General features: G+C 54.4%; 1 protein-coding gene and 1 long non-coding RNA gene across 4 annotated transcripts in view; one reads left to right on the forward strand and one right to left on the reverse strand.

Moving 5' to 3' along the window:
* Positions 1-21033, forward strand: part of LOC104661679 — a 35957-nt gene extending 14924 nt beyond the window's left edge. The window contains exons 2-3 of the long non-coding RNA XR_747880.2: positions 11851-12065; positions 20970-21033. This is a non-coding gene — a long non-coding RNA (uncharacterized LOC104661679). The remainder of the gene's footprint in view (positions 1-11850; positions 12066-20969) is intronic.
* Positions 1142-15948, reverse strand: ALOX12B (arachidonate 12-lipoxygenase, 12R type). Of its 3 annotated transcripts, XM_030922501.1 has the most exons (15): positions 15528-15948; positions 14303-14507; positions 9175-9256; positions 8953-9045; positions 8727-8849; positions 8304-8407; positions 7839-8011; positions 7467-7610; positions 5460-5663; positions 5126-5212; positions 4642-4811; positions 4062-4183; positions 2152-2252; positions 1632-1802; positions 1142-1431 (listed from the first exon to the last, which is right to left on the reverse strand). In XM_030922501.1, exons 1-15 carry the CDS (start codon positions 15672-15674, stop codon positions 1252-1254), a joined length of 2106 nt encoding a protein of 701 aa, XP_030778361.1. In that variant the 5' UTR covers positions 15675-15948; the 3' UTR covers positions 1142-1251. The 3 variants fall into 3 exon arrangements, 2 of the variants coding, with proteins under 2 accessions (XP_030778361.1, XP_030778360.1); XM_030922500.1 differs by having other exon boundaries at positions 7467-8011; positions 15528-15886; XR_004054847.1 differs by lacking the exons at positions 1142-1431; positions 4062-4183 and having other exon boundaries at positions 1671-1802; positions 7467-8011; positions 15528-15886.
* Positions 21034-21235: the final 202 nt, after the last annotated feature.

Here is a 21235-nt window from a genome sequence, read left to right on the forward strand (position 1 = left end):
CCAGATGCTCTCAGAGGTGCTGTCCACTGCCCTAGGCCAGCAGCCTCTTGGGTCTCAGCTCTGTCTCTCTACCCTCCTCCCATCGAGGGGTCCCTTCCACCCTGGGCCACTGTGCTGGGCTCATCTGGTGTTTCACTATGATCATCTTCACCTGCTCAGCCCAACATGCTGCCATCAACAGCGGCGAGGTGAGCCAGTGCCAACCCCGGGGACAAGCAGGGTCGCGGGAGGAGCAGCCCTAGCAGCACTGGCAGCTCTGTACTGAGTATGCGGGGGTCGGTCTGAATTCAGTACCTGGATCCCCAGTATTCCTATCATCCTGTGGCTTGCCCTGCCCACTGCCAAGGGCCAGACGGAACTAGCAGCCTCACTCCCTGAGGTCACTGCCACACACCACACCCTGGTGCTCCTGTGGGGGGTCAGCCATGAAACCAAGGACACCATAAGCAAGGCCCCAGGTGGGGATGGCTGGGGTCTCAGCTTCTAGAGAGTGGGTACATTGAGGAAGGGATCCTGGGGACAATGGCTACCAGAAAGGGTGCACTTAGCAGGCTAGGCTCCTAGGTGGCAGGACTTGCAGCCGCTAGGTTGCTGCTGGGTGTGGCTTAGGGTGTTGTGGATTCCTAGTAGATGGAGCTAAGAGTGGTCTGGGCTTCAGAGTGAGCCAGGCTTGGAGTGGTCTGGCTTTCTTGTGGCCCGCAGTCTTTTGTCGAGGTGGGCAGGTGGTTTATGTTTCAAGTTGGATGGGTCTGGAGTGGTCCAGGACCCCTAGGTGGGCTGGGCTTGGGTGGACTAAGTTCCCTGGTAGGGAGACTTAAGACGGAACAGAATCGCTGTGGGCTGAATATGCAGCCCGCCAAGGTCCCAGCCTTTCCTTCTCCCAGCCTGGACACCTACCCAGAGGAGCACTGCACTGAGAAGGCCCCGCGGCGGAGCATCGCCACCTTACAGAGCCGCTTGGCCCAGATCTCGGCGGACGTCCTGGAGTGGAACCGGGGCCTGGCGCTGCCCTACTCCTACCTAGAGAACGGAATCGCGGTGAGAGCGCGCTGCGCGCACAGCCTGCACCCGTAGCCCGCGGCGCCAGGCCTGCCGCCAGCGCCGGAGTAACTTGCCGCGCGCACTCACAGCCAGACCCAGGGAAAGGAAGGTTTTTTGGTTGGTTGGTTTTTGGTTTTTGAGGTTTTTGTGTTTTGTTTTTTGAAAATAGGAGGGCACAGGATGGGGAGAGGAGAGAGGGGAAGGGCGCTCCTAAATAGAAATGCTGTTCTCAATCAGCGCCGGGTCCAGGTAGTAGTAGGGGATGGGGAGGCACTTGTTGCGCTGGCGGATGTCGTGTGAGATCTGGTTCAGGCGCTGGCGGAACGCCTCTATGCTCCTCCGCGGGGCCTCCTCCACGAAGTGAATGTCCGGGAAGTGTCCCAGGGGCCGCTGCGGGCAGAGAGCTGGACAGCTGGAACCAGGGCCGGCCAGCACCCCCTCCTCCTGCCGGTGGCCCTGGCTCCTCCACCCTTTGGCTTCAGTGGTCTCTCACTCCCTGTTCCCCCCTCGACGCCTCCAGTTATCCTTCCCCCCCCCCCCCAGCTCCTGGCCCCCTCCCTGTGCTCAGAGTCCCCCATCCCGTCTCGCACCCTGTCGTCAGGCTCACGGCTGAGGGTCCAGAGCACCAGCAGCGTGATGCACGTGGTCTTCACATCCGGCAACGTGTCCATGAAGGTCTCCAGAGTGGTCAGCCCCTTAGCCTGAATCGGTGGATTCCTCATGGACGCTGGGAAGTTGGGCATCCAGGCGGTGAACTCCATCTGGAAGTGGGGTAGAGGTGCGGGTCTGGGTGAAAGAGTACCCCGGGAAGAAGAGTACTGTGGAAAGTTCCTTCTGCCATGCCCTGACCATCTGCCCTCCAGTCGCTGCCTTGGACTCCCCGCCCTTGGCGCTGAGGCTGCGCTGGGTTGGTTAGACTGGGGCTGGGGCTGAGAGTTGGGGCTGAGGCTTGGTTTCCGTTGGGACTGGAGTTGAAGCTGGAACTTGGGCTGAGACAAGTTGAGGCTGGACCAGGGATTATGGCTGAGGCTGGGTTTGAGGTTGGGGCACGGACTAAATTTGGGAGGTCTGGGCCTGGGGCTGGGCCTGGGCTATTGAGAGCACTGGTACCTGGCCTGTGTTGACAGCAGCGTGCTTGGCAGAGCAGGTGAAGATTACTATGGTGACATATCGGATCAGCTCAGGCACGGTTCGCAAGCACCTGGGGAAACCTGAGCGGCGGGGGAGAAGCCCAGGCGGCGTCAGTCCTGCCCTGGCACTGGCTGCCCGGCAGAGGGCGCCACCATGTCCCGCTCTCCCCGTTTTGCAGAAGCTTCAAGCTGCCGCATCCGTACCCTCATCCTGACTGTGTGACCCTCCTGTGGCAGGAACCCCATCTCCCCTAATCCAGATCATAAAATTAGGGATAGAGAGCTGCAGGCCCTGGCCAGAAGTCCTCCAGGGCTGCTCCTGGCCCCTGCCTAACCTGTGACCCTCAGATCTCTCTTTCAGTTTCCCTGGGGGTGCCTCTCTGGTCCCAGGCCTGGGGATGTTGGGAGAGGCAGGAGGCTTTCCTGGGTTCCTTCGTTCCTTCGGAAGAGTCCTGCCCCGAATCAACCCAGCCCCCGCCCTCCACTCCCTCCCATCACCTCCTTCCAGACTCTGTGCCCACTCCAGATGGATTTCTCAGTCCCACACCTCTTCCCTACCAAGCTGCTGGCTTCTCTTTCATGTTGTCCCATGTGTCCTGGCTGCCATAGTGATCTCAGGTTCCAAAAGTCCCACATATTCAAACCAGACTCATCATCTTCCTCCCTAACCGCTCCTCTTTTTAGCCCCCAGCTCAAGGGACAACACACATCATTTATCCAGCTGCAAAAGCCTGAAACGTGGAGTCGCCCTCGGCCCCTCCCTCCAAACCCAAACCATCACCCAGTCCTGTCATTTCCAGCTCTGAAATTCTCTGTGGTGTCCCCATAGCCCTCACCCTAGTCAGGTCCCCAGTCTTCCCTCCTGGACACCATGGCAGCTTCCCTAACTGTCTCCTGACTGCCAGAGCAGCCTGATACTCTAGCATACAAGTCTAATCTTGCAAAACCCTCGATGGCTCCCCACTGGCCCTTAACTAGGCTGTGCAGCCTGGCCACTGCCCACAGCCTCAGCCTTAGCCCATTGGGAACCTCCCCACGTCCCACCCTAAGCTCTAGTTGCAGAGAACGTGATTGCAGTAAGCAGCTCCTGGAACTCCCTATGCTCCCTCTGGCTTTCTCAACTTTCCACATGCTGCTCCCATGTGGAACTCTCCATCCCCATCCTCCGTCATCTTGAGGCTGACCTCTCCATCCTGCAGATCTTAGCTAGATGTTAGCCAAGAAGTTAGATTTCAGCTAGATCTTAGCCTGCTGCTCCCACCCTATCTTCTCTCCACTACCCCTTCCCAAGGTGGGTTAGGCGCCTTCCCTGGGCTTCCCCACAACTTTCTTTAGGGAAATACCTGCCACCCCAGACTATGAACTCCTTGAAGGCAGGCACCCTCACCACCTGCCTTTTTCCCTTTTCCCTCCTCAATAATCAGCACAGTATTGCATTGTGGGTGCTCACTGGATATTTGTTGAATGTCTACCCAGGTGGCGAGACCTCAGGACACTTTCACTGCTCTCCTGGAGCTGCCAGCTCCCTCCTGCCAGCTCCCTGGCCTCCTGCCCTTTCCTGTTGGAGCTCATACCCCCATTTCACAGTCCACAAAGATTTGTTTCTGGGGTGTGGCTGGGATCCCTCCAGGTCTCTGCAGAGATGACCCACAGCCCCTAATCTCAGACAGGGACCCATTGCCAGCCATGCTTTCTTCCCCAGCCTCTCTGAGATGCCACCACTCCAGGGGCCGGAGAAGAGCCTGTCAGAATCCTAAGGCAGCAATTTGGTCTCCTTCAGTCCACAGTAAAACATGTTCTGATCCAGCCCAGGAGGGCCCTAGCAGACCTGCCTGGGGGCTGCCCCTCAGCCCCAGCTCCCCCTGATTGCCCAGGTGTCCAGGCCCATACCTGAGCTCTCCCGCCCTAGGAGACACTCTTTAAATATCTCCTGCACCCAGGACTGCAATTCTGGGTCACCCTCCACGGCTGCGTCACTTGGATAATAATAGGTGATGATCTCCGTCACGTACCTGACCAGGGGACAGGGCCTCAGTTTGGATCCTCCTCCCCTCCCACTCCTCAGCCAGGCTTCTCCCACCTCCCCCAGGATGCCCTGACCTCTGTTGGCCCCAGAGCTGCCCCAGGCCTGTGGGAGGGCAAGTCCTGTGGGGTAGAAGTGGAGAGGATGGCTTGGCAAGGCCAGCACACACCCAGAGCACTCCCTTGTAAGGGATGGGCAAGGCCTACAGGCAGCTCAGATCCCAGAAGGGGTCTGGCCAGCAGAGGTGGGCTGGGGAGCCAAGCAAGGAAGGGGCCTGCAGGACTGAGGGTGTAGGTGTGATGGACACACAGACCCCAGGCCCCTTCCCTAAGGCCAAGCCCCTGGATGGCACGAGACCCACACTCAGGTCTCTAGAAGCTCCCCACACCCTCTCCAACATCCCAAGGCATCCACCCTGAGAGCCACCCACTGCTGTCCCGAGCTCACCTCTCCAGTGCATTCCACACCGCCAAGCTGTCATCGCGGTAATAATATCCAGGCAAGTCCTGGACCCCACGCTCCACAAAGTCATTGGGGAGGTAGAGGCTGTCATAGGTGAGCTCCGACAGAGCCCGTACCATCACCTCAGCAAAGCCCTCCACGCCCAGGGACATGCCCTGTGAGGGAGGAGGCAGATCCTGGAGCTGGATGGGCATCCCTGGCACCCCCCTCAGGTCCTCTAGGATCCCAGTAAGTGCCCCTGTAACCCCCGACCCAGCCCACCCCACGTCCGGGAACTCTCCTGCTCCAGGCCAGCACACCAGCCCTGCCTCTGCTCCTTTCTCGAGAGGAGAACCCACTTCATCCAGTTCCCTCCTTTCATGGCCCATCAAGATGACCCAAAGGCAAGTGGGAAGTCCTGCTCTTCGTCTAACTGCAAAGGCCAGAGGAAAGCAAATGTCTCGTTGGGATTGGGGGCGGGAAGTCTTACCTTGGCGGAGAGCCCCCCCTCGTTGAGAAGAACGGCCCGGCCGATGCTGTTGATCTGGACGGTGTATCGGGTGTGGGGGATGAGGAGCTGTGGGAAGAGCAAGGAGGATGAAGAGAAAGGGCTGAAGCGGCCCCCAAAGGAGCTCAGCTTCCCACTTCTGCAATATCAGATCCACTTACTCTGGGAAGTCCCCATGCCAAGCCCTCTCTTGTGGTCCCCAGATACCCCCCCAGGCTGACTGGCGTCTCTTTGACTGCACAGTGGGCCTGGGGGCTTTCCGAGGCCAGGTGAGGGCCATGGTGCCTGGGACAGGCCCCTTCCCCCAAGCCTATACCTTGTAGAGGGGGTGGCACATGGGCAGGTTCCTCAGCAAGGCCAGGCAGAAGGCCTCAGCAATAAGGTGAGTCTCCAGCAGGTGGGAGATGGCCTCGTGGCTGTAGAACTCCGCATAGCGCACCCACGTCTTGGCTAGCAGCCAGTCCCACTCAGAATCACTGGGCAGGAAGATGGGGCAATCCGGCCCGGGGGTCTGGCTGAGCTAGGGGTGATGAAAGAGAAAGGATTAGGTGAGGGCAGAGACCCACACACATAAAGGGCCCACTGCAGGAAGGAGACAGAAGGGAGTCTGAGAAGGTGAAAACACTCCGAAACTCTGGTCCCACTGGTCCCCTGAGCACCCCTGGGCCTTTTCTCCCTCCCCACATTTGATCTTGCCATTCCCTCTGCTCGACTGCAGTATCTTCCTCTTGTCCCTGTCTCTACCTGGTAGCTCCCACTTACTCTTCAGGAACCATCTCACAAGCTGCATCCTCTGGCAAGACTTCCTTACTTCAACTACACCTCCACCACATTCAGGTGTGCAGGTTGTGCACTGCACAAGGATTCCTAGCCCCTCAGGGGGCAGGCAGATCACTGAAACCAGCCTACATTTTTCCATTAAGGAACCAGCAGCATCAGGCTCTGGGGCTCTGGCCCATTCACCCAGAGGGAGCCTCTTTCTAACTTGCGCATGACCCTGGGAAACACCTAGTTGCTTCCTCTGCCAGACCAGATTCCCAAGGCAGAGGCTAAGTCTAATTATCTCAGTATTTCCAGTAGGGACCTGACCCGCTTCAGGGATTGGTTTTCCAGGTGGATGGATGGATGAAGTCAAAGAGACAAGCACACTGCACAGACACATATACATGCACACACTCACAGACGCACACACATGGGGCATACAAGTACAGCCAGCCCTCTATCCATGGGTTCCACAGCGGTGGATTCCACCAACAACCTATGGAAAATATTCTGGGGAAAAAAGTGTGTCTAGTGAATGTGTACAGACTTTTTTCCTTGTCATTCCCTGAACAATACCGTATAACAACTATCTACATAGCATTTACATTGTATTGTATTGAGTACTATAAGTAATCCAGAAAGGATTTATTTTATTTTATTTTTTTGAGACAGAGTCTTGCTCTGTCACCCAGGTTGGAGTACACTGGCACAATCTCCACTCACTGCAACCTTCACCTCCTAGGTTCAAGAGATTCTCCTGCCTCAGCCTCCCGAATATTACAGGTGCCTCCCCACCATGCCCAGCTAATTTTTGTAGTTTTAGTAAAGATGGGCCTTCCCCGTGTTGGCCAGGCTGGTCTTGAATTCCTGACCTCAGGTAATCTGCCCACCTCGGTCTCCCAAAGTGCTGGGATTACAGGCGTGAGCCACCACGCCCAGCCTAGATGGGATTTAAAATACACAAGATGGCCGGGCGAGGTGGCTCACACCTGTAATCCCAGCACTTTGGGAGGCTGAGGCGGGAGAATCTCTTTAGCCCAGGAGTGCAACATGGAAGAAAGCGTAGCGCTCCTTGTGTACACGCAGCAGCAAGAGCTCACCCAGCTCCACTGAGCAGCGCACCTCGTACTTCTGTACCTAAGGGGACCAAGACAGCAAGAAGGTGAGAGGCAGGGAACTGCCGAGGCGGTCCTTGCGCCTTGCAAGATGCATCTCCACCTAAGCCTATTGGGGCATACAAACCTGAGCTGCTCCTAGGCCCTACCGGGCTTTTGTATGAATTAGAAAATACGCCCGGGCCGGACGCGGTGGCTCACACCTGTGATCCCAGCACACAAGAAGATGTGTGTAAGTTATATGTAAATACTGGGACATTTTATATAAGAAACTTGAGCACCTGCAGATTTTGGCATCCGGGGGAGGTCCTGAAACCACTCTCTCAAGGATACCAAGAGACGGCTGACTACACACAGGACCACACGCTCGCATAAGCGCGCGCGCACTCGGAGGAACATTCGCGCACACAGAGGCTCAGCGGCAGCGCCGCCTACAGCCTAGGCACCTGGATGGCGATGGGCATCATCTTGCCCTCCGGTCCGAAGTGCAGCAGGCAGAGTGGGGCGCAGTGGTGCTGCATCCGGCCGCTGAGCTCGACGGTGGGGATGCCCTCCATGATGCGGTAGTCGGCTAGGTAAATGTTCCCCTTCTGGAGGGGAGCCGCGATGGGTGGCAAGTAGGCGCCCATACGGGGCGCCCGTGACCCGAGCCGCAGGTGCAGAAGGCGCTGGCGACCAGGGGCAGGGGTGGGACGGGGACAGGGACGCGGGGTGCGGGCGGGGCTGGGACTGGCGCGGGCGCCGCAGGTGGGGAGGGGGGGGATGCCCGCGAGGGAGGCCAGAAAGGGGGCCGGGGTCTCCGCCGGAGCGGGCCTCACCTCCAGCTCCGCTTGCAAGCACGTTCCCTCGCCCAGGAACGGAGCCACCATGTCGTCTGTGACGGGGAACTTGTCTGGGATCCGCGTGCAGCGGCGAATCAGGCCGGGGTTGACGCCGTTGAGGTACTGGTACCCAAAGAAGGTGTCCTCTGCCCAGTGCTCGGCCACGTACTCTGCGAGGACGGCGCGAGGGCGTCACAAGGAGGCCCGGCCCCCCACGGGGACGGAGAGGCATGGGACAGAAGAAGACCATGGGCACCTAGAGGACTCGGGGAGGAAAACTAAGCCCCCAGCCTCGCGCTGAGCGGCGGGAGGAGCCCGGGGCGACGTTTTCCAAGAAGCCGCCAGAGGGCGCGCGCTCGCCTCGCTGCCTCTCTGGTCCCACTGCCCCCACGTGGGGGTCCTGCCTAGCAAGCCGGAGACCACCTGACTCCCTCTGCTGGATCCGGACGCCCCATTCCATACCGGAGACGACAGATTTCTTGCCAGGGAAAATTTTCCTAATGTCCTTCAGCCTCTTCCACGAATGTTTGCAGTCCAACAGGCCGCGGACTTTGAAAGCCAGTGCCCTAGGAGATGGGATTCCAGGGAGAGGCGGTCAGAGAGTCTGCCAAGCGCTGGCTGGGGCGGGTGGCGGAGCAGCCCCACCCACTTAGGTCTCTGGGTCTCAGGGTCTGTGCGTCGCAAAGTCTCTGGGTCCCATGTCTCAAGATCTTTGCATTTCTAGGTCTCTGGGATCATCTCTCGGATTTTTCTGGGTTTGCGTTTCAGCTCCCTCTGCCTTCCTGGCCATTCCAACCTCTGGGGTTGTCTTGGAGGCCGCCAAGGTGGGGGGAGAGGAATAGTCCTTGCAGGAGCCCTGTTCTCCCGTCACTCACACACACTCACATGGGCCCCAGGCGGACGAAGAAGGAGGCTGTCTTGAGGAAGGAGTAGCGGAGATTTAAGTTCAGGAACTTGGTGGCCTTAAAGTTGATGAGAATTGGGAATCCCGGAATATAGCCATTCCACCTGTGGGGAGAAGCGCAGGGCAGCTGGGATCCAGGGGGCGGGGAGGAGGCAGGCGTCCAGGGGAAAACCATGGGAGGGGCCCAGCGCAGCTTCGGGTCCTTACTCAGGCCGGTTGGGGTTGCGATGCCTCCGGACCGGAGGGCGGTAACTGGGAATGTGCACATAGTTGGGTAAGCCAGGAAGAAAGACTCGCCAGCTGCAAGGGAAACCGAGATGTGACCCTCATGCCTGTACACCACCCCAGGGCAAAGGGCCAGAGCCATCACTGACCCCCACCTCCCTGGACCCCTGCCGGGCGCCCAGACTCTGCCACCCCCCCCCTCACTGGTAGAAGTCCTGCTTGGCTCTGATCTCCTCTCTTCTGTGCTCCAGGAGGACAGGGAGCGAGTCGTCTGCTGTTGTCTTTCCTGTAGGGGGACCAAGGAGGGGACTCAAGGGCTGACCCTTACCCCTGCCCACTCCTGCCTACTTCCGGAAGCAGGAGTTCAGCTTCTGTGCCCCAGGTCGGCTCTGGGGGTTGCCCATGACCAAGGAGTGGGAAGGCTCACCTTGGGAGAATGAAGGAGCGTCCCGGCGCAAAATCTCAGATAAAAGGATCATGGACCCACACTCTCCTCTTGCTCTACCCTCAAGTTGAGCTCTGCTGCTGCAAAAAGTCCCTCCTCTACACCCACTGAAATTTTTTTATTTCTATAAATTCATGGAGCACAAGAGCAATTTTGTTACATGCATAGATTTCACAGCGGCCAAGTTAGGGCTTTAGGATACCCATCAGCCAAATAATGTATATTGTACCCGTTAAGTAATTTCTCATCATCCACCCCCTCCCATCCTCTCACCCTTAAGAGTCTCCATTGTCTATTATTTTGCTATGTCCATGTGTACACATTTTTTTTTTTTTTTTGAGATGGGGTCTCATTCTTGTCGCCCAGCCTGGAATGCAATGGCACGATCTCAGCTCACTGCAACCTCTGCCTCCTGGGTTCAAGTGATTCTGCTGCCTCAGTGTCCCGAGTAGCTGGGATTACACGCAGCTACTTTTTATATTTTTAGTAGAGACGCAGTTTCGCCATGTTGTCCAGGCTGGTCTCGAACTCCTGACCTCAGGTCATCTGCCCGCCTCTGCCTCCCAGAGTGCTGGGATTATAGGCGTGAACCACTGCGCCTGGCCCATGTGTACACATTTTTTAACACCCTTTTATGGGTGAGAACATTTGGTATTTGACTTTCTGGTCTGGCTTGTTTCACTTAAGATAATGACTTCCGGTTCCATCCATGTTGCCGCAAATGACATGATTTCATTTTTTTTTTCCTGACTGAATAGTATTCCACTGTGTATATATACCACATTTTCTTTATCCAGTCATCCATTAGGGCACTTAGGGTAATTCCATATCTTTGCTAGTGTGAATAGTGCCACAATAAATAAGGCATCTTTTTGATATGTTGATTTCTTTTCCTTTGAGTAGATAACACTGAAATATTAAGAACTAACAGTTGTTTAGCATTTACTAGGTCCTAGGTGTTGGGAAAAGTGCTTCTGGGGTTCCCGTATAAACTGGCCATAAAAATATTGGACACGGCCTGGCGCGGTGGCTCATGCCTGTAATCCCAGCACTCTGGGAGGCTGAGGTGGGCGGATCACGAGGTCAGGAGATCGAGACCATCCTGGCTAACATGGTGAAACCCCTTCTCTACTAAAAATACAAAAAAAATTAGCCGGGCATGGTGGCGGGCGCCTGTAGTCCCAGCTACTCAGGAGGCTGAGGCAGGAGAATGGCGTGAACCCGGGAGGTGGAGCTTGCGGTGAGCTGAGATCGCGCCACTGTACTCCAGCCTGGACGACACAGCGAGACTCCATCTCGGGAAAAAAAAAAAAATGGGACACTAAGTTGTGGAAAGTCACAAAAAGCCTCTAAGGAGGGAAGCGTTATTGCCATTATGTTCCCATGCTCTGAGCACAACTTATCTATAACCTCTCTTATCTGTAAACACTGTGTTGAAGGAGAAAGACACTCCTTTGAAGCACTGGAATGTGGACAGACGTGCAGGCTCCTAGTTAAGCCCACTCCCACTAGCTGCTGTCCAATAAGTTAAAGATACACTGTTTGAGCACAAAGGAGATTCATTTAAACCACTATTGCTATAGATTACGCCTATGACGTACTGCCTCCCTTTCACTGTTTCTCCCTGAACATCTGCTTCTTAGGTCTGAGTGATTGTACTCAATAAATAGTGTGGAGACCAGAACTCTGGGCCTTTTGCAGCTTCCATTTTGCAACTGGCCCCCTGGCCCCCACTCTTTATGCACTCTTAAACTGTCTCTTCTCATTCCTTCATTGCCACCGGACTTTGGTGGCAATGTCGAAGCTGGTGTTTGGTGGTGTCGAAGCTGGTCCCCAACACCAGGCACTTTGTAGACACTTTACTTTTATTAATCTAAGCCTAAGAAGTACCCTATGAGACAGGTGACTATTACTATAGGCTCCTGACCCCTTCTCTACAACCCCAAAGTACAGAAAGCTGTGGAAATCAAGTTTGTTTGTTTGATTGTTCCACAACAAATTCATTGGTTGACAAAGTCTGCTGTGAATCTCCCTGAGGCTATATACAATCTTTATTTAACTCATTCGATGTAACTATTCATAGTTGTTGCTGGGAAGTGTTAGTATATTTGATTGAGGTGGTAGATATAGCGCATAATATAAGGGGTATGTGTGTGATATAGATTTATAGATGAAAATATGTATGTATACATATACATATTTTATATAAACATACACATGTGTACAGATACATGTGTGTGTAGCTTCTCAATAAAATCTGAATTTCAAAACACCCCTGGAGTCAACAGTTTTAGCTAAAGGACTGTATCACCATGCCCATTTTACAAAGAGAAACAGCCGCTATTACATATTACCTGGGGACAAGGCTGGATTTGCACCGTGGTAGGCTGCTTCTGACCACCAACAGTTGTTAAGCCTTTTAAAACTCTATTCAGGCCAGGTGCGGTGGTTCATGCCTGTAATCCCAGCACTTTGGGAGGCAGAGGCAGATGGATCATGAGGTCAGGAGTTCAAGACCAGCCTGACCAACATGGTGAAACCCCATCTCTACTAAAAATACAAAAATTAGCCGGGCATGGTGGCGCACACCTGTAATCCCAGCTACTCAGGAGGCTGAGGCAGAAAAATCGCTTGAACCCAGGAGGCGGAGGTTGCAATTGGTTTACAATTTACAAGGTTTAGAAGAATTTGGAAATGTGGCAAGGTGTGGTGGTTCACGCCTATAATCCTAGCACTTTGGGAGGCCGAGGCGGGCGGATCACAACGTCAAGAGATCGAGACCATCCTGGCTAACACAGTGAAACCCCGTCTCTACTAAACATACAAAAAATGAGCTGGGTGTGGTGGCACATGCCTGTAGTCTCAGCTACTCAGGAGGCTGAGGCAGGAGAATCACTTGAACCTGGAAGGCGGAGGTTGCAGTGAGCCAAGATCGTGCCACTGCACTCCAGGGCGACAGAGTGAGACTCCGTCTCAAAAAAAAAAAAGAAGAAGTAGAATTTGGAAATGTGCCCAAATGCCAAATGTCCAGCTAGTCGGTGGAAGAACTGAGACCCAAGTCCAGGTCCGTCTTTCTCCAGCACCCTGGCTGGTGGTCCCCAGACTGGCCTGTGCCTACCACTGCAGTCCATCATTTCCTCTCAAGGCCCTCACCTCACCACCCTCTCCCTCTTCCACCTGCCTCAGCTCATGTTGTATTCTGGATGAACAGCGCTCCCTGGAGTTATGCAACCCAGAGACCTAGCTCGTTTTCATCCCCAGGGCGGGAGCCTCACTCCTTTGAGGGCCCTATGGGTGACTCAGGTCTCCCTGTCCTGTTGCGTGGCAGCGGCTCCACCCAACCCCATTCCTGCCTGGGCACCAGCATCACCCTGCCTGTCCCTTGCTTCCATGTCACCCAGACCTGTCACTGCAGTAAGATGCTCTGTGTCCCCAGTGAGACCCTCCCCTTGGCATGCTCACCATCTCCCAGGCTTTCTTTTCCTCTCCTTTGCCCAACTCAGGCCCTGTTCCCCACCCCTGGGGGAAGATTCCAGCACAGGGCAATGAGAAACGGAAGAGAGGTAGTCAACTGCAGGGAGGATAGGGCTTCAGGCCCCGGGTGTCCTCAGCTTTGCCTTTCCATCCCACTCGCCTCAAGGGGAGCCAACAGACACTCAGGTGGTAGAACTGGGGGATAACAGAGGACAGGCCTCTAGTTCCCATGCAGCACCACAAATTAGGAACCTGACCCCAGCCCACCACACAAGGGGCTCTGGCAGGGGTGGGTGCAAGTAGCTCAGCCACTCAGGTCCTGTGTCTCTCCCATGGGAGTAACCAAGCAACTGGAAAAACCACTGGGCAGCCTTAGCCAGCCCTAACCTTGGAGAAACCTTGACAGTCTATCTGAATAACAGGGCCTCTATTGGATAGATCCTTACTGGATTAAGGGGAGCCTTTTGGAGTAACAGTTCATCCTGTTAGAGAAATGTGGTGTCCTATTGGGAAAATAGGGAGTCCTTTGGAGCAATAGAACATCCCATGAGTCTAAAAAATGCTCAGTTAGAAAACCAGGGCTCACGCCTGTAATGCCAGCACTTTGGGAGGCTGAGGCAAGCAGATCACCTGAGGTCAGGAGTTCGAGACCAGCCTGGCCAACATGGTGAAATCCCATCTCTACTAAAAATGCAAAAATCAGTCGGGCGTGGTGGTACACGCCTGTAGTCTCAGCCACTCAGGAGGCTGAGGCAGGAGAATCGCTTGAACCCGGGAGGTGGAGGCTGCAGTGAGCCGAGATCGTGCCATTATACTCCTGCCTGGGCAACAAGAGTGAAACTCCATCTCAAAAAAAGAAAGCCAGGGGATCATAATTATAAGACCACATTACCATGGAGACCTGTTGAACTCAAAGGGCTTCTAAATGGGATAGCAAGGTGCTGGTTGGAATCATGGGGCATCCTGTTACAGTAACAGAATCCTGCTGGAGTAACAGCGAGTCTTTTTGGAGCACATATGATTGGCATATAAATAGGCCTCCTGTGAGAGTCCTGAGCCTGTACTTAGCATCACAAAGGGTCTTTTTAGAGTGGCTGGGCATCTTGTAGGAGTCAGGGAGGACTGGAGACATAGTGGGGAGCGCACTCTGGGAATGCTGTCTGCTGCCAGATGGGGATGCTGAGGGGAGCCGCTGGGCCTGACACCTCTGTTCCTCTGGTGTGCAGCCCCAAGCTGAGCCCAGAGTAGCAGCACTGACTGAGGGAAATGTGTGACAGTGGCAGGAGAGTCCAGGAGTCCCTGGTGGGGCTGGGCCCCTCCTGGCTTGATGGGAGCCTGGGTGCCATGCCAGGGTAGCAGACTGGAGCGTGAGGCCTCACAGCCATAGGATGGAGCAGGGTGATGAGGGCTCACCTGTGGCCTCCCGGAGTGCCAGGGTCTCGTAGCCATCCATCCACTGGTAGGCGGGGAAGTGGTAGATATGGCCGTTGGGCGCACAGATCTGCACGTAGTTGCAGTACCAAGGGTCCTTGGGGAAGAAGGAGTAGCGCTCTTTGTGCAGGCGGATGATGAGGAGCTCTCCCAGGTCCTGCGGGCACTGCACGGTGTACTGGTCCACCTAGGCAGGATGCAGGGCTGGCTGAGTGGGCAGGACTTCACCCAGACTCCCAGGCTGCCCACCCCTCTGGCCTCTCACCCAGGCCCTGCTCATGCTGCGCAATGCTCACCTCCCTGGACTGATGGAGAGACAGGATTTTGACCTGATCATTGAGCTTCCTTCTGACTCCTCCAACCTGGGGGTCTCCTACTGAGTCCCTCTACCTAGGGCTGCTTAGGACTCCAGTCCCTCCTTCTCTCCATCCCAAGCTCCTGTCTTCTCCCACTCCCCTCTCCAGGCACCTGAGGTTACAGGAACCTTCAGACCCCTGAGGACTTGGGTACCACTCTGCAGTTTTTGAGTGGGGAGAGGTCCAGCCAGCCCTTTCTCCCGTTCATCAATGAAGATGCAAATATTCAGAATGGCCACATAGATAGAGTGACCTATTAAGGTCGCATAGCAGCAGGTAGCTGGGCCTGACTCAAAATCAGGTCTGAGGGCCCACAAAGCATGCCTTCCACTAGACAGGCTGGTCTGATGCCATTGTAAGTCATAGAGAATCCAATCAAATGTGAAACAGCTAGTAGGCAGCTGAATTAGGAAGAGTGAGTGAGAATGGAAAACAGAGGGATGCGGGAGAGGGGGTAAGACAGAAAGGGGAGGAGAGCGAAGGGGAAGGAAAGCAGGTGGAAAGGACTGAGAAAAGAGGGGATGCAGGATAGGCAGAGACAGGGAGAGAGGACTGAGGAAGAGGGAGAGAGAAGAAAAGGATGGGGAAGGAAATGAGGAATGCCTGAAGGGGTTAGAGATGAGGGAGTAGGATGGAGAAGGATGGCTCAGAGATCTGGGACATGGGCGAGGGCTGGAAGCCAGCTCTGGACAAGGCGTCTAGAGCCACCTGGGGAGCCCACTGTCTTCAGAGCTGTGCCTTGGCTCTCCAGCCTCTCCTGGCCAAGCTCAGCTCACCTGGCTCTCCCTGCGCACCTTCACCTCTCCCGGGACCACAAAGACACACACACACACACACACACACACACTTACTGCCCCAGTTGCAAAGTCTCTTCCAAAGTGGTTCAGCAGCTGCTTATGGCTCTCTCCTTGCGTCCCCACAATGGTCAGTGAGATGGAGTCCAGTGTTCCCGACAAGAGGTCGGTGCCTGTGGCCACCCTGACTTTGTAGGTGGCCATGGCTACTCTTCAGGAGGCAGGAGGGGCACTCAGTCCCAGACACCGTGGAGGGGCCACACGAAGGCCCAAGGCAGGCAAGAGAAGCCAGGCACAGAGTGGAGTGGACAGGGCTGGCCTCCGAGGTGGAGTGGTAAGGTGGCGAGGTGGGGTGACTGGGCCTGCCGGCCAAATCCTGGAAAAGCTGCTGCCCTTGGCGGCCGGGGTGCGTGCTGGGCAGGCCCGGGCGGGGCCCAGCTGGTGGCAGGTGAGCTGGTGTCTGGGCTCCAAGCCTTCTGGGAGCTGGCAGGGAGGAAGAGCAGGCAGGGCACTGGGCCTGCCTCTGAAAGGGTGGATGGAAGATGCTTTGGATGAAGGCGCCTTCAGGGTGGGGGAGCCAGTCCAGCCTGAGCCAGGGCCCTAGGGAAGTTGTTGGGGGGGGACAGGGTGGGGCTGCCAGATCTTTATCAGACTAATAAGCTCCTTCCTCCTGCCAGTCCCCATTGGCTGCAGTGTCGGGCACCCCTGCTAAGCAGGGCCATGGGCAGTGAGTGACCTGCATTGGTTCTGAGGCTCCTGGTGGGCGGGGGAGGGGAGGGGGAGGGTACTAAGTCACTGCACAGCTGGCTGGCCGCCAGACCATTCCTCTGGGAAATGGGGCAGGTAGTGGCTGCAGTGAGAAAGCTGGCCCGTCCTTCTGCCCCAGGGCCCAGAGTCTGTGACAGGAAGGGTGGGGGGTGTTGAAGCTAGGGCTCGGGGACCACATGGGTGCAGAAAGGCCTGAAGACGCTGCAGGGAGGGACGATCAGGGTAGCAGAAGAGGATCTGTTGCTTCCTGCGGGGCCAGGATCCACTGGGGAGGGATTGGAGTTGGATATAAAATCAGAAGACCAAAAAAAAAAAAAAAAAAAAAAAAAAACTAAACTAGAAGACAGAGCGAAATCTGGGGCATAAGAATTAAGTTAAATAGCTGGGTGTGGTGGCTCACGCCTGTAATCCCAGCACTTTAGAAGGCCAAGACGGGTGGGTCGCCTGAGCTCAGGAGTTCGAGACCAGCCTGGCCAACACGGCGAAACCCCGTCTCTACTGAAAATACAAAAATTAGTCAGACGTGGTGACGGGTGTCTGTAGTCCCAGCTACTCGGGAGGCTGAGGCAGGAGAATCACTTGAACTCAGGAGGCGGAGGTTGCCGTGAGTTGAGATCGTGTGATTGCACTCCAGCCTGGGCAACAGAGTGAGGCTCCATCTCCAAAAAAAAAAAAAAAAAAAAAAAAAAAAAAAAGGAAAAAGAAGAATTAAGTTAAATAATGGATTAATATGATCAATATTTTGTGGTATAATCATAAAATAGAATTCTACCCAGGAATAAAAAGAAAGAATGAACTGCAATGCGGATGAGTCTCACAAAGATGATATTGAGAGAAAAGAGCCAGATATTAAAGAGGGTACGTTCTGTTATTCCATTGATAGGAACTTCCAGAACCAGTGAAACTGAGCAATTCTTAGACAATCCCCAGTGGTGAGTATCTGTGCAGAGGGAGGCCATATAGCCTGCTGGAAGTGTTCTTATCTTGATCTGAGGGGCTTCTAGGGTGCTTCATTCATTTCATTATGTGTTATCCTTTAATTTCATAAAGTACATACCCTCACTTCCCTCCCCAAAAAGAATGAAGCTAGGAAGAGGGCTGGAGTCAGGGCTGGGCTCCAGTGGAACTGGGTTTGTCGGGAATCAGGACATCCCTCCCTCCCTCCTTCCCACAGATACGTAGTGAGCACGATGCACAGCGTTCCGGGCACTGCAGACACAGAGAAGAAATGAAACACACATGGAGCTTACCGAATAGCTGGGAAAGAAGTGAAAGAAACAGTAAACAAGAATTTGTTCACTATAATTTTGGATACTAAGTGCTCTGAAGAAAATAAGCCTGTCGTGGGTGGGAGGTTGGGATTGGGAACTAGTTTCTGATAGAATCACAGAAGTCAGAGCCACAGGATAGGGAGAAGGTGTTAGCAGTCAGGTGAAGAACAATGATGAGAGAGTCAGAGACAGACTCTCCAAAGATAGGATTTGGGACCCAGGGAGAATGAGGAGGCGAGCACCTTCCTATCCCGTTTTTCTGGACCTGTCCTCTTTCCTGTCGTCTCCCAGGGGCAGCTCCTGTCAACCAGGAAGCACAGCCCTGCTTTCCTCCCTGATGGCACGCTTCCATCGCCATCGAAGGAAGGTCACTCAGTGTCCAGGCCAGGTTAGGGTCAGAGGGGGCTGGGATTGTGAGATGAAGAGAAAGTTCCAGTAGGTTCCAGATTGGATGTGGAATGGGGTCGAAACTGCAATTCAGATTTAGGTTAGAGACACGGATGTGGCTGGAGTTGGGGATTGAAATGATCTTTTCCAGACCCAAATCTGTTCCATCACCCTCTATGCCCCCTCCTCCCAACCCTGATCAAGCCTGGCAGTGGCTCCTCTTTGCATTTGGAACAGTGACACCATCCCTTCCCATGGCCCCCGTGGCCTGCCTGATTGGCTTCACCCCTCACATTCCCCTTTGCTCTTTTCTGTCTGGGACCACGTGCCTTTCATTCATTCATCAGCAGACACTGGCCAAGCCCCTACTCTGTGTTCAGCACTGTGTCAGGTCCTGAAAATACAATGCAATCAAAGCAAACCCCTGCACTCATGGAGCTTGCCTTGAGTGAGGGAAACAGACAATATTACCTAGTAACCAAATACATTAAATAGTATGTTAAATAGTGATAAGTGCTAAAGAGAAAAAAGAAAACAGGGAAGGATAGTATAAAAGATAGAGGAGTGCCAGGCGCAGGGACTCATGCCTGTAATCCCAGCACTTTGGGAGGCTGAGGCAGGCAGATCACCTGAGGTCAGGATTTCGGGACCAGGCTGACCAATATGAAGAAACTTCACCTCTACTAAAAATACAAAATTAGCTGGGCATGGTGGTGTATGCCTGTAATCCCAGCTACTCTGGAGGCTGAGGCAGGAGAATAACTTGAACCCAGGAAGCGGAGGTTGCAGTGAGCCAAGTTTGTGCCATTGCACTCAAGCCTGGGCTATAAATTTGAAACTCCGTCTCAAATTAAAAAAAAAAAAAAAAAAAAGAGGAGCAAATTTTAGAGATAGAATGGCCAAGGAAGGGCTCCTTGGGAAGTGGACTTTTGAGTAAAGACCTGAAGGAAGTAAAGTCAGCTCCTCGCCACCCCAGGGCCTTGGCACACGCTGTTCCCTCTCTACCTCTAGAACTGAGGTCACGTTTCCTCTTCCTCCTGATCTTAGCTCAATAATTGCTTTATTGAGGAAGGCCAAATTTCACTATACATGGCTGTCGCAGCACTATAGCTAACATCTTTGATTGATGTCTGTTTTCTCTAATAAATTAGTTCATAATTTTTTTTTGGTTTTGTCCCCATCTCCTGGTGTCATACTTGGTACCTGGGAGACACTGAAAACATAGTTCAATGGGTTAATGTCAAGGACAAGGTCAGGACTGGGGATTGAGTCAATGATGGCTTTGGAGTTATGGTGAAGATCCGAACAGAGTTGACTTGGGCTTAGGGTGAGAGAAGGGGCAAGCTATGGTGTGGGGGAGGGGAAAGGGTTGGGTGGGGAGGGAGGAGAGGGGAGAAGGCTGAGGATGAGGGTCGTGCCCAGCTCTGGGTGGCAGGGCTGGCTGTCCTGGGCTGCAGACAGAAGCTGTCCAGCTGGATCTCCCTCCTGGGCTCTCCCTCCTCAACCACCTTGATGACTCTTGGAGGATGCTGGGAGCCTGAAGATGCAAATCTTAAGATGCAAATTCCATGCAAATTCTCCCAGCCTCCTGTTTTCTAATCTCTCCCCTTTGTCCTGTGTCCCCAGGGGGCTGCTGAGGCTTGGTGAGAAGCAGGGCAGTGGACTGGGCAAACTGAGTCACAGCCCACTACCAAGAGGTCTCCTCCAACCCAAATCCCAGGGTGGCCCTGGGTTTGCTCAGGGCTCCAGTCTGGAGTGGGAATGAGGCTCCTGAGGGAGACAGAGATGGAGGCGGGGATGCTGAGGATGTGAATGTGGCTGGGGCAGGGACAGGGACGGGATTAGGCATGAGGATGTAGATGTGGCACTCCCCAGCTATGACCAAAACGTAGACGCATGACTCTTGATAGGTGTTCATTGGGCTGAAGAACTGGTTCTCCTGGACCAGGGGCGGGACCCGGCGAGCAGGAGAGGTTCCTGGGAAGGATTTGTACTCACTGGGGTTGCTAACTAGGGGCCACCCACACAGGAAGCTGAGTTCTCACTGTTGGGGCATCCCCCATGCCTGACCCCACCCCAAGTCCTGCAAGGCAAGGAGCAAGTAACTCCTGGGGACCCACTCTCCTAAGACACAGAGGGAAAAAAAAAAAAAATCAAATCCGGCCACTCCCCTGCTTAAAGTTCACCAGAGCTTAAAATGATGTTGTCCTTAGAAATGAATCCAAGGCCCAGGCATGGTGGCTCATGCCTGTAATCCCAGCACTCTGGGAGGCCAAAGCAGGCAGATCATGAGATCCGGAGTTCGAGACCAGCCTGACCAACATGGTAAAATCCCGTCTCTACTAAAAATACAAAAATTAGCCGGGTGTTGTGGTGCGCGCCTGTAATCCCAGCTACTCAGGAGGCTGAGACAGGAGAATCGCTTGAACTGGGGAGGTGGAGATTGCAGTGAGCCACGATCACACCATTGCACTCCAGCCTGGGCAACAGAGAGATATTCTGTCTCAAAAAAAAAAAGAAGAAGAAGAAGAAGAAGAAGAAGAAGAAGAAGAAGAAGAAGAGGAGGAGGAGGAGGAGGAGGAGGAGGAGGAGGAGGAGGAGGAGGAGGAGGAGGAGGAGGAGGAGGAGGAGGAGGAAGAAAGAAAACAGAAACGAATCCAAGGATTTATTATGGCTACAAGACCATACCTGCCCGACACCTTTTTCCAGCCACTCTGGCCTCCTCGCTGTACCCAGAACATGTGTCCTTCAGGACCCTTGCGTTTGTCCTTCCTGGGTTTGTAACACCCTTCCCCCACACTGTTCAAGCTGTTTCAACCAAGCCGTTTCAAGAGTGGTGGCTCAAGCCTGTAATCCCAGCACTTTGGGAGGCCGAGACGGGCAGATCACGAGGTCAGGAGATCGAGACCATCCTGGCTAACACTGTGAAACCCCGTCTCTACTAAAAAATACAAAAAAAAAACAAAAAACAAAAAAACAAAAAAAAAACTAGCCGGGCGAGGTGGCGGGCACCTGTAGTCCCAGTTACTCCGGAGGCTGAGGCAGGAGAATGGCGTAAACCCGGGAGGCGGAGCTTGCAGTGAGCTGAGATCCGGCCACTGCACTCCAGCCTGGGCGACAGAGCGAGACTCCGTCTCAAAAAAAAAAAGAGTAGTTTTGTTTGTTTGTTTGTTTTGAGACGGTGTCTCACTCTGTCACCTAGGCTGGAGGGCAGTGGCCCAATCTCAGCTCACTGCAACCTCCGCCTCTCAGGCTCAAGCGATCCTCCCACCGCAGTCTCCTGAGTAGCTGGAACCACAGGCGTGGTCCGCCTGGCTAATTTTTTGTATCTTTTGGTGG

Source organism: Rhinopithecus roxellana, chromosome 19 (assembly GCF_007565055.1).
Source record: "Rhinopithecus roxellana isolate Shanxi Qingling chromosome 19, ASM756505v1, whole genome shotgun sequence".
In the NCBI taxonomy this organism is placed as follows: Eukaryota; Metazoa; Chordata; class Mammalia; order Primates; family Cercopithecidae; genus Rhinopithecus; species Rhinopithecus roxellana.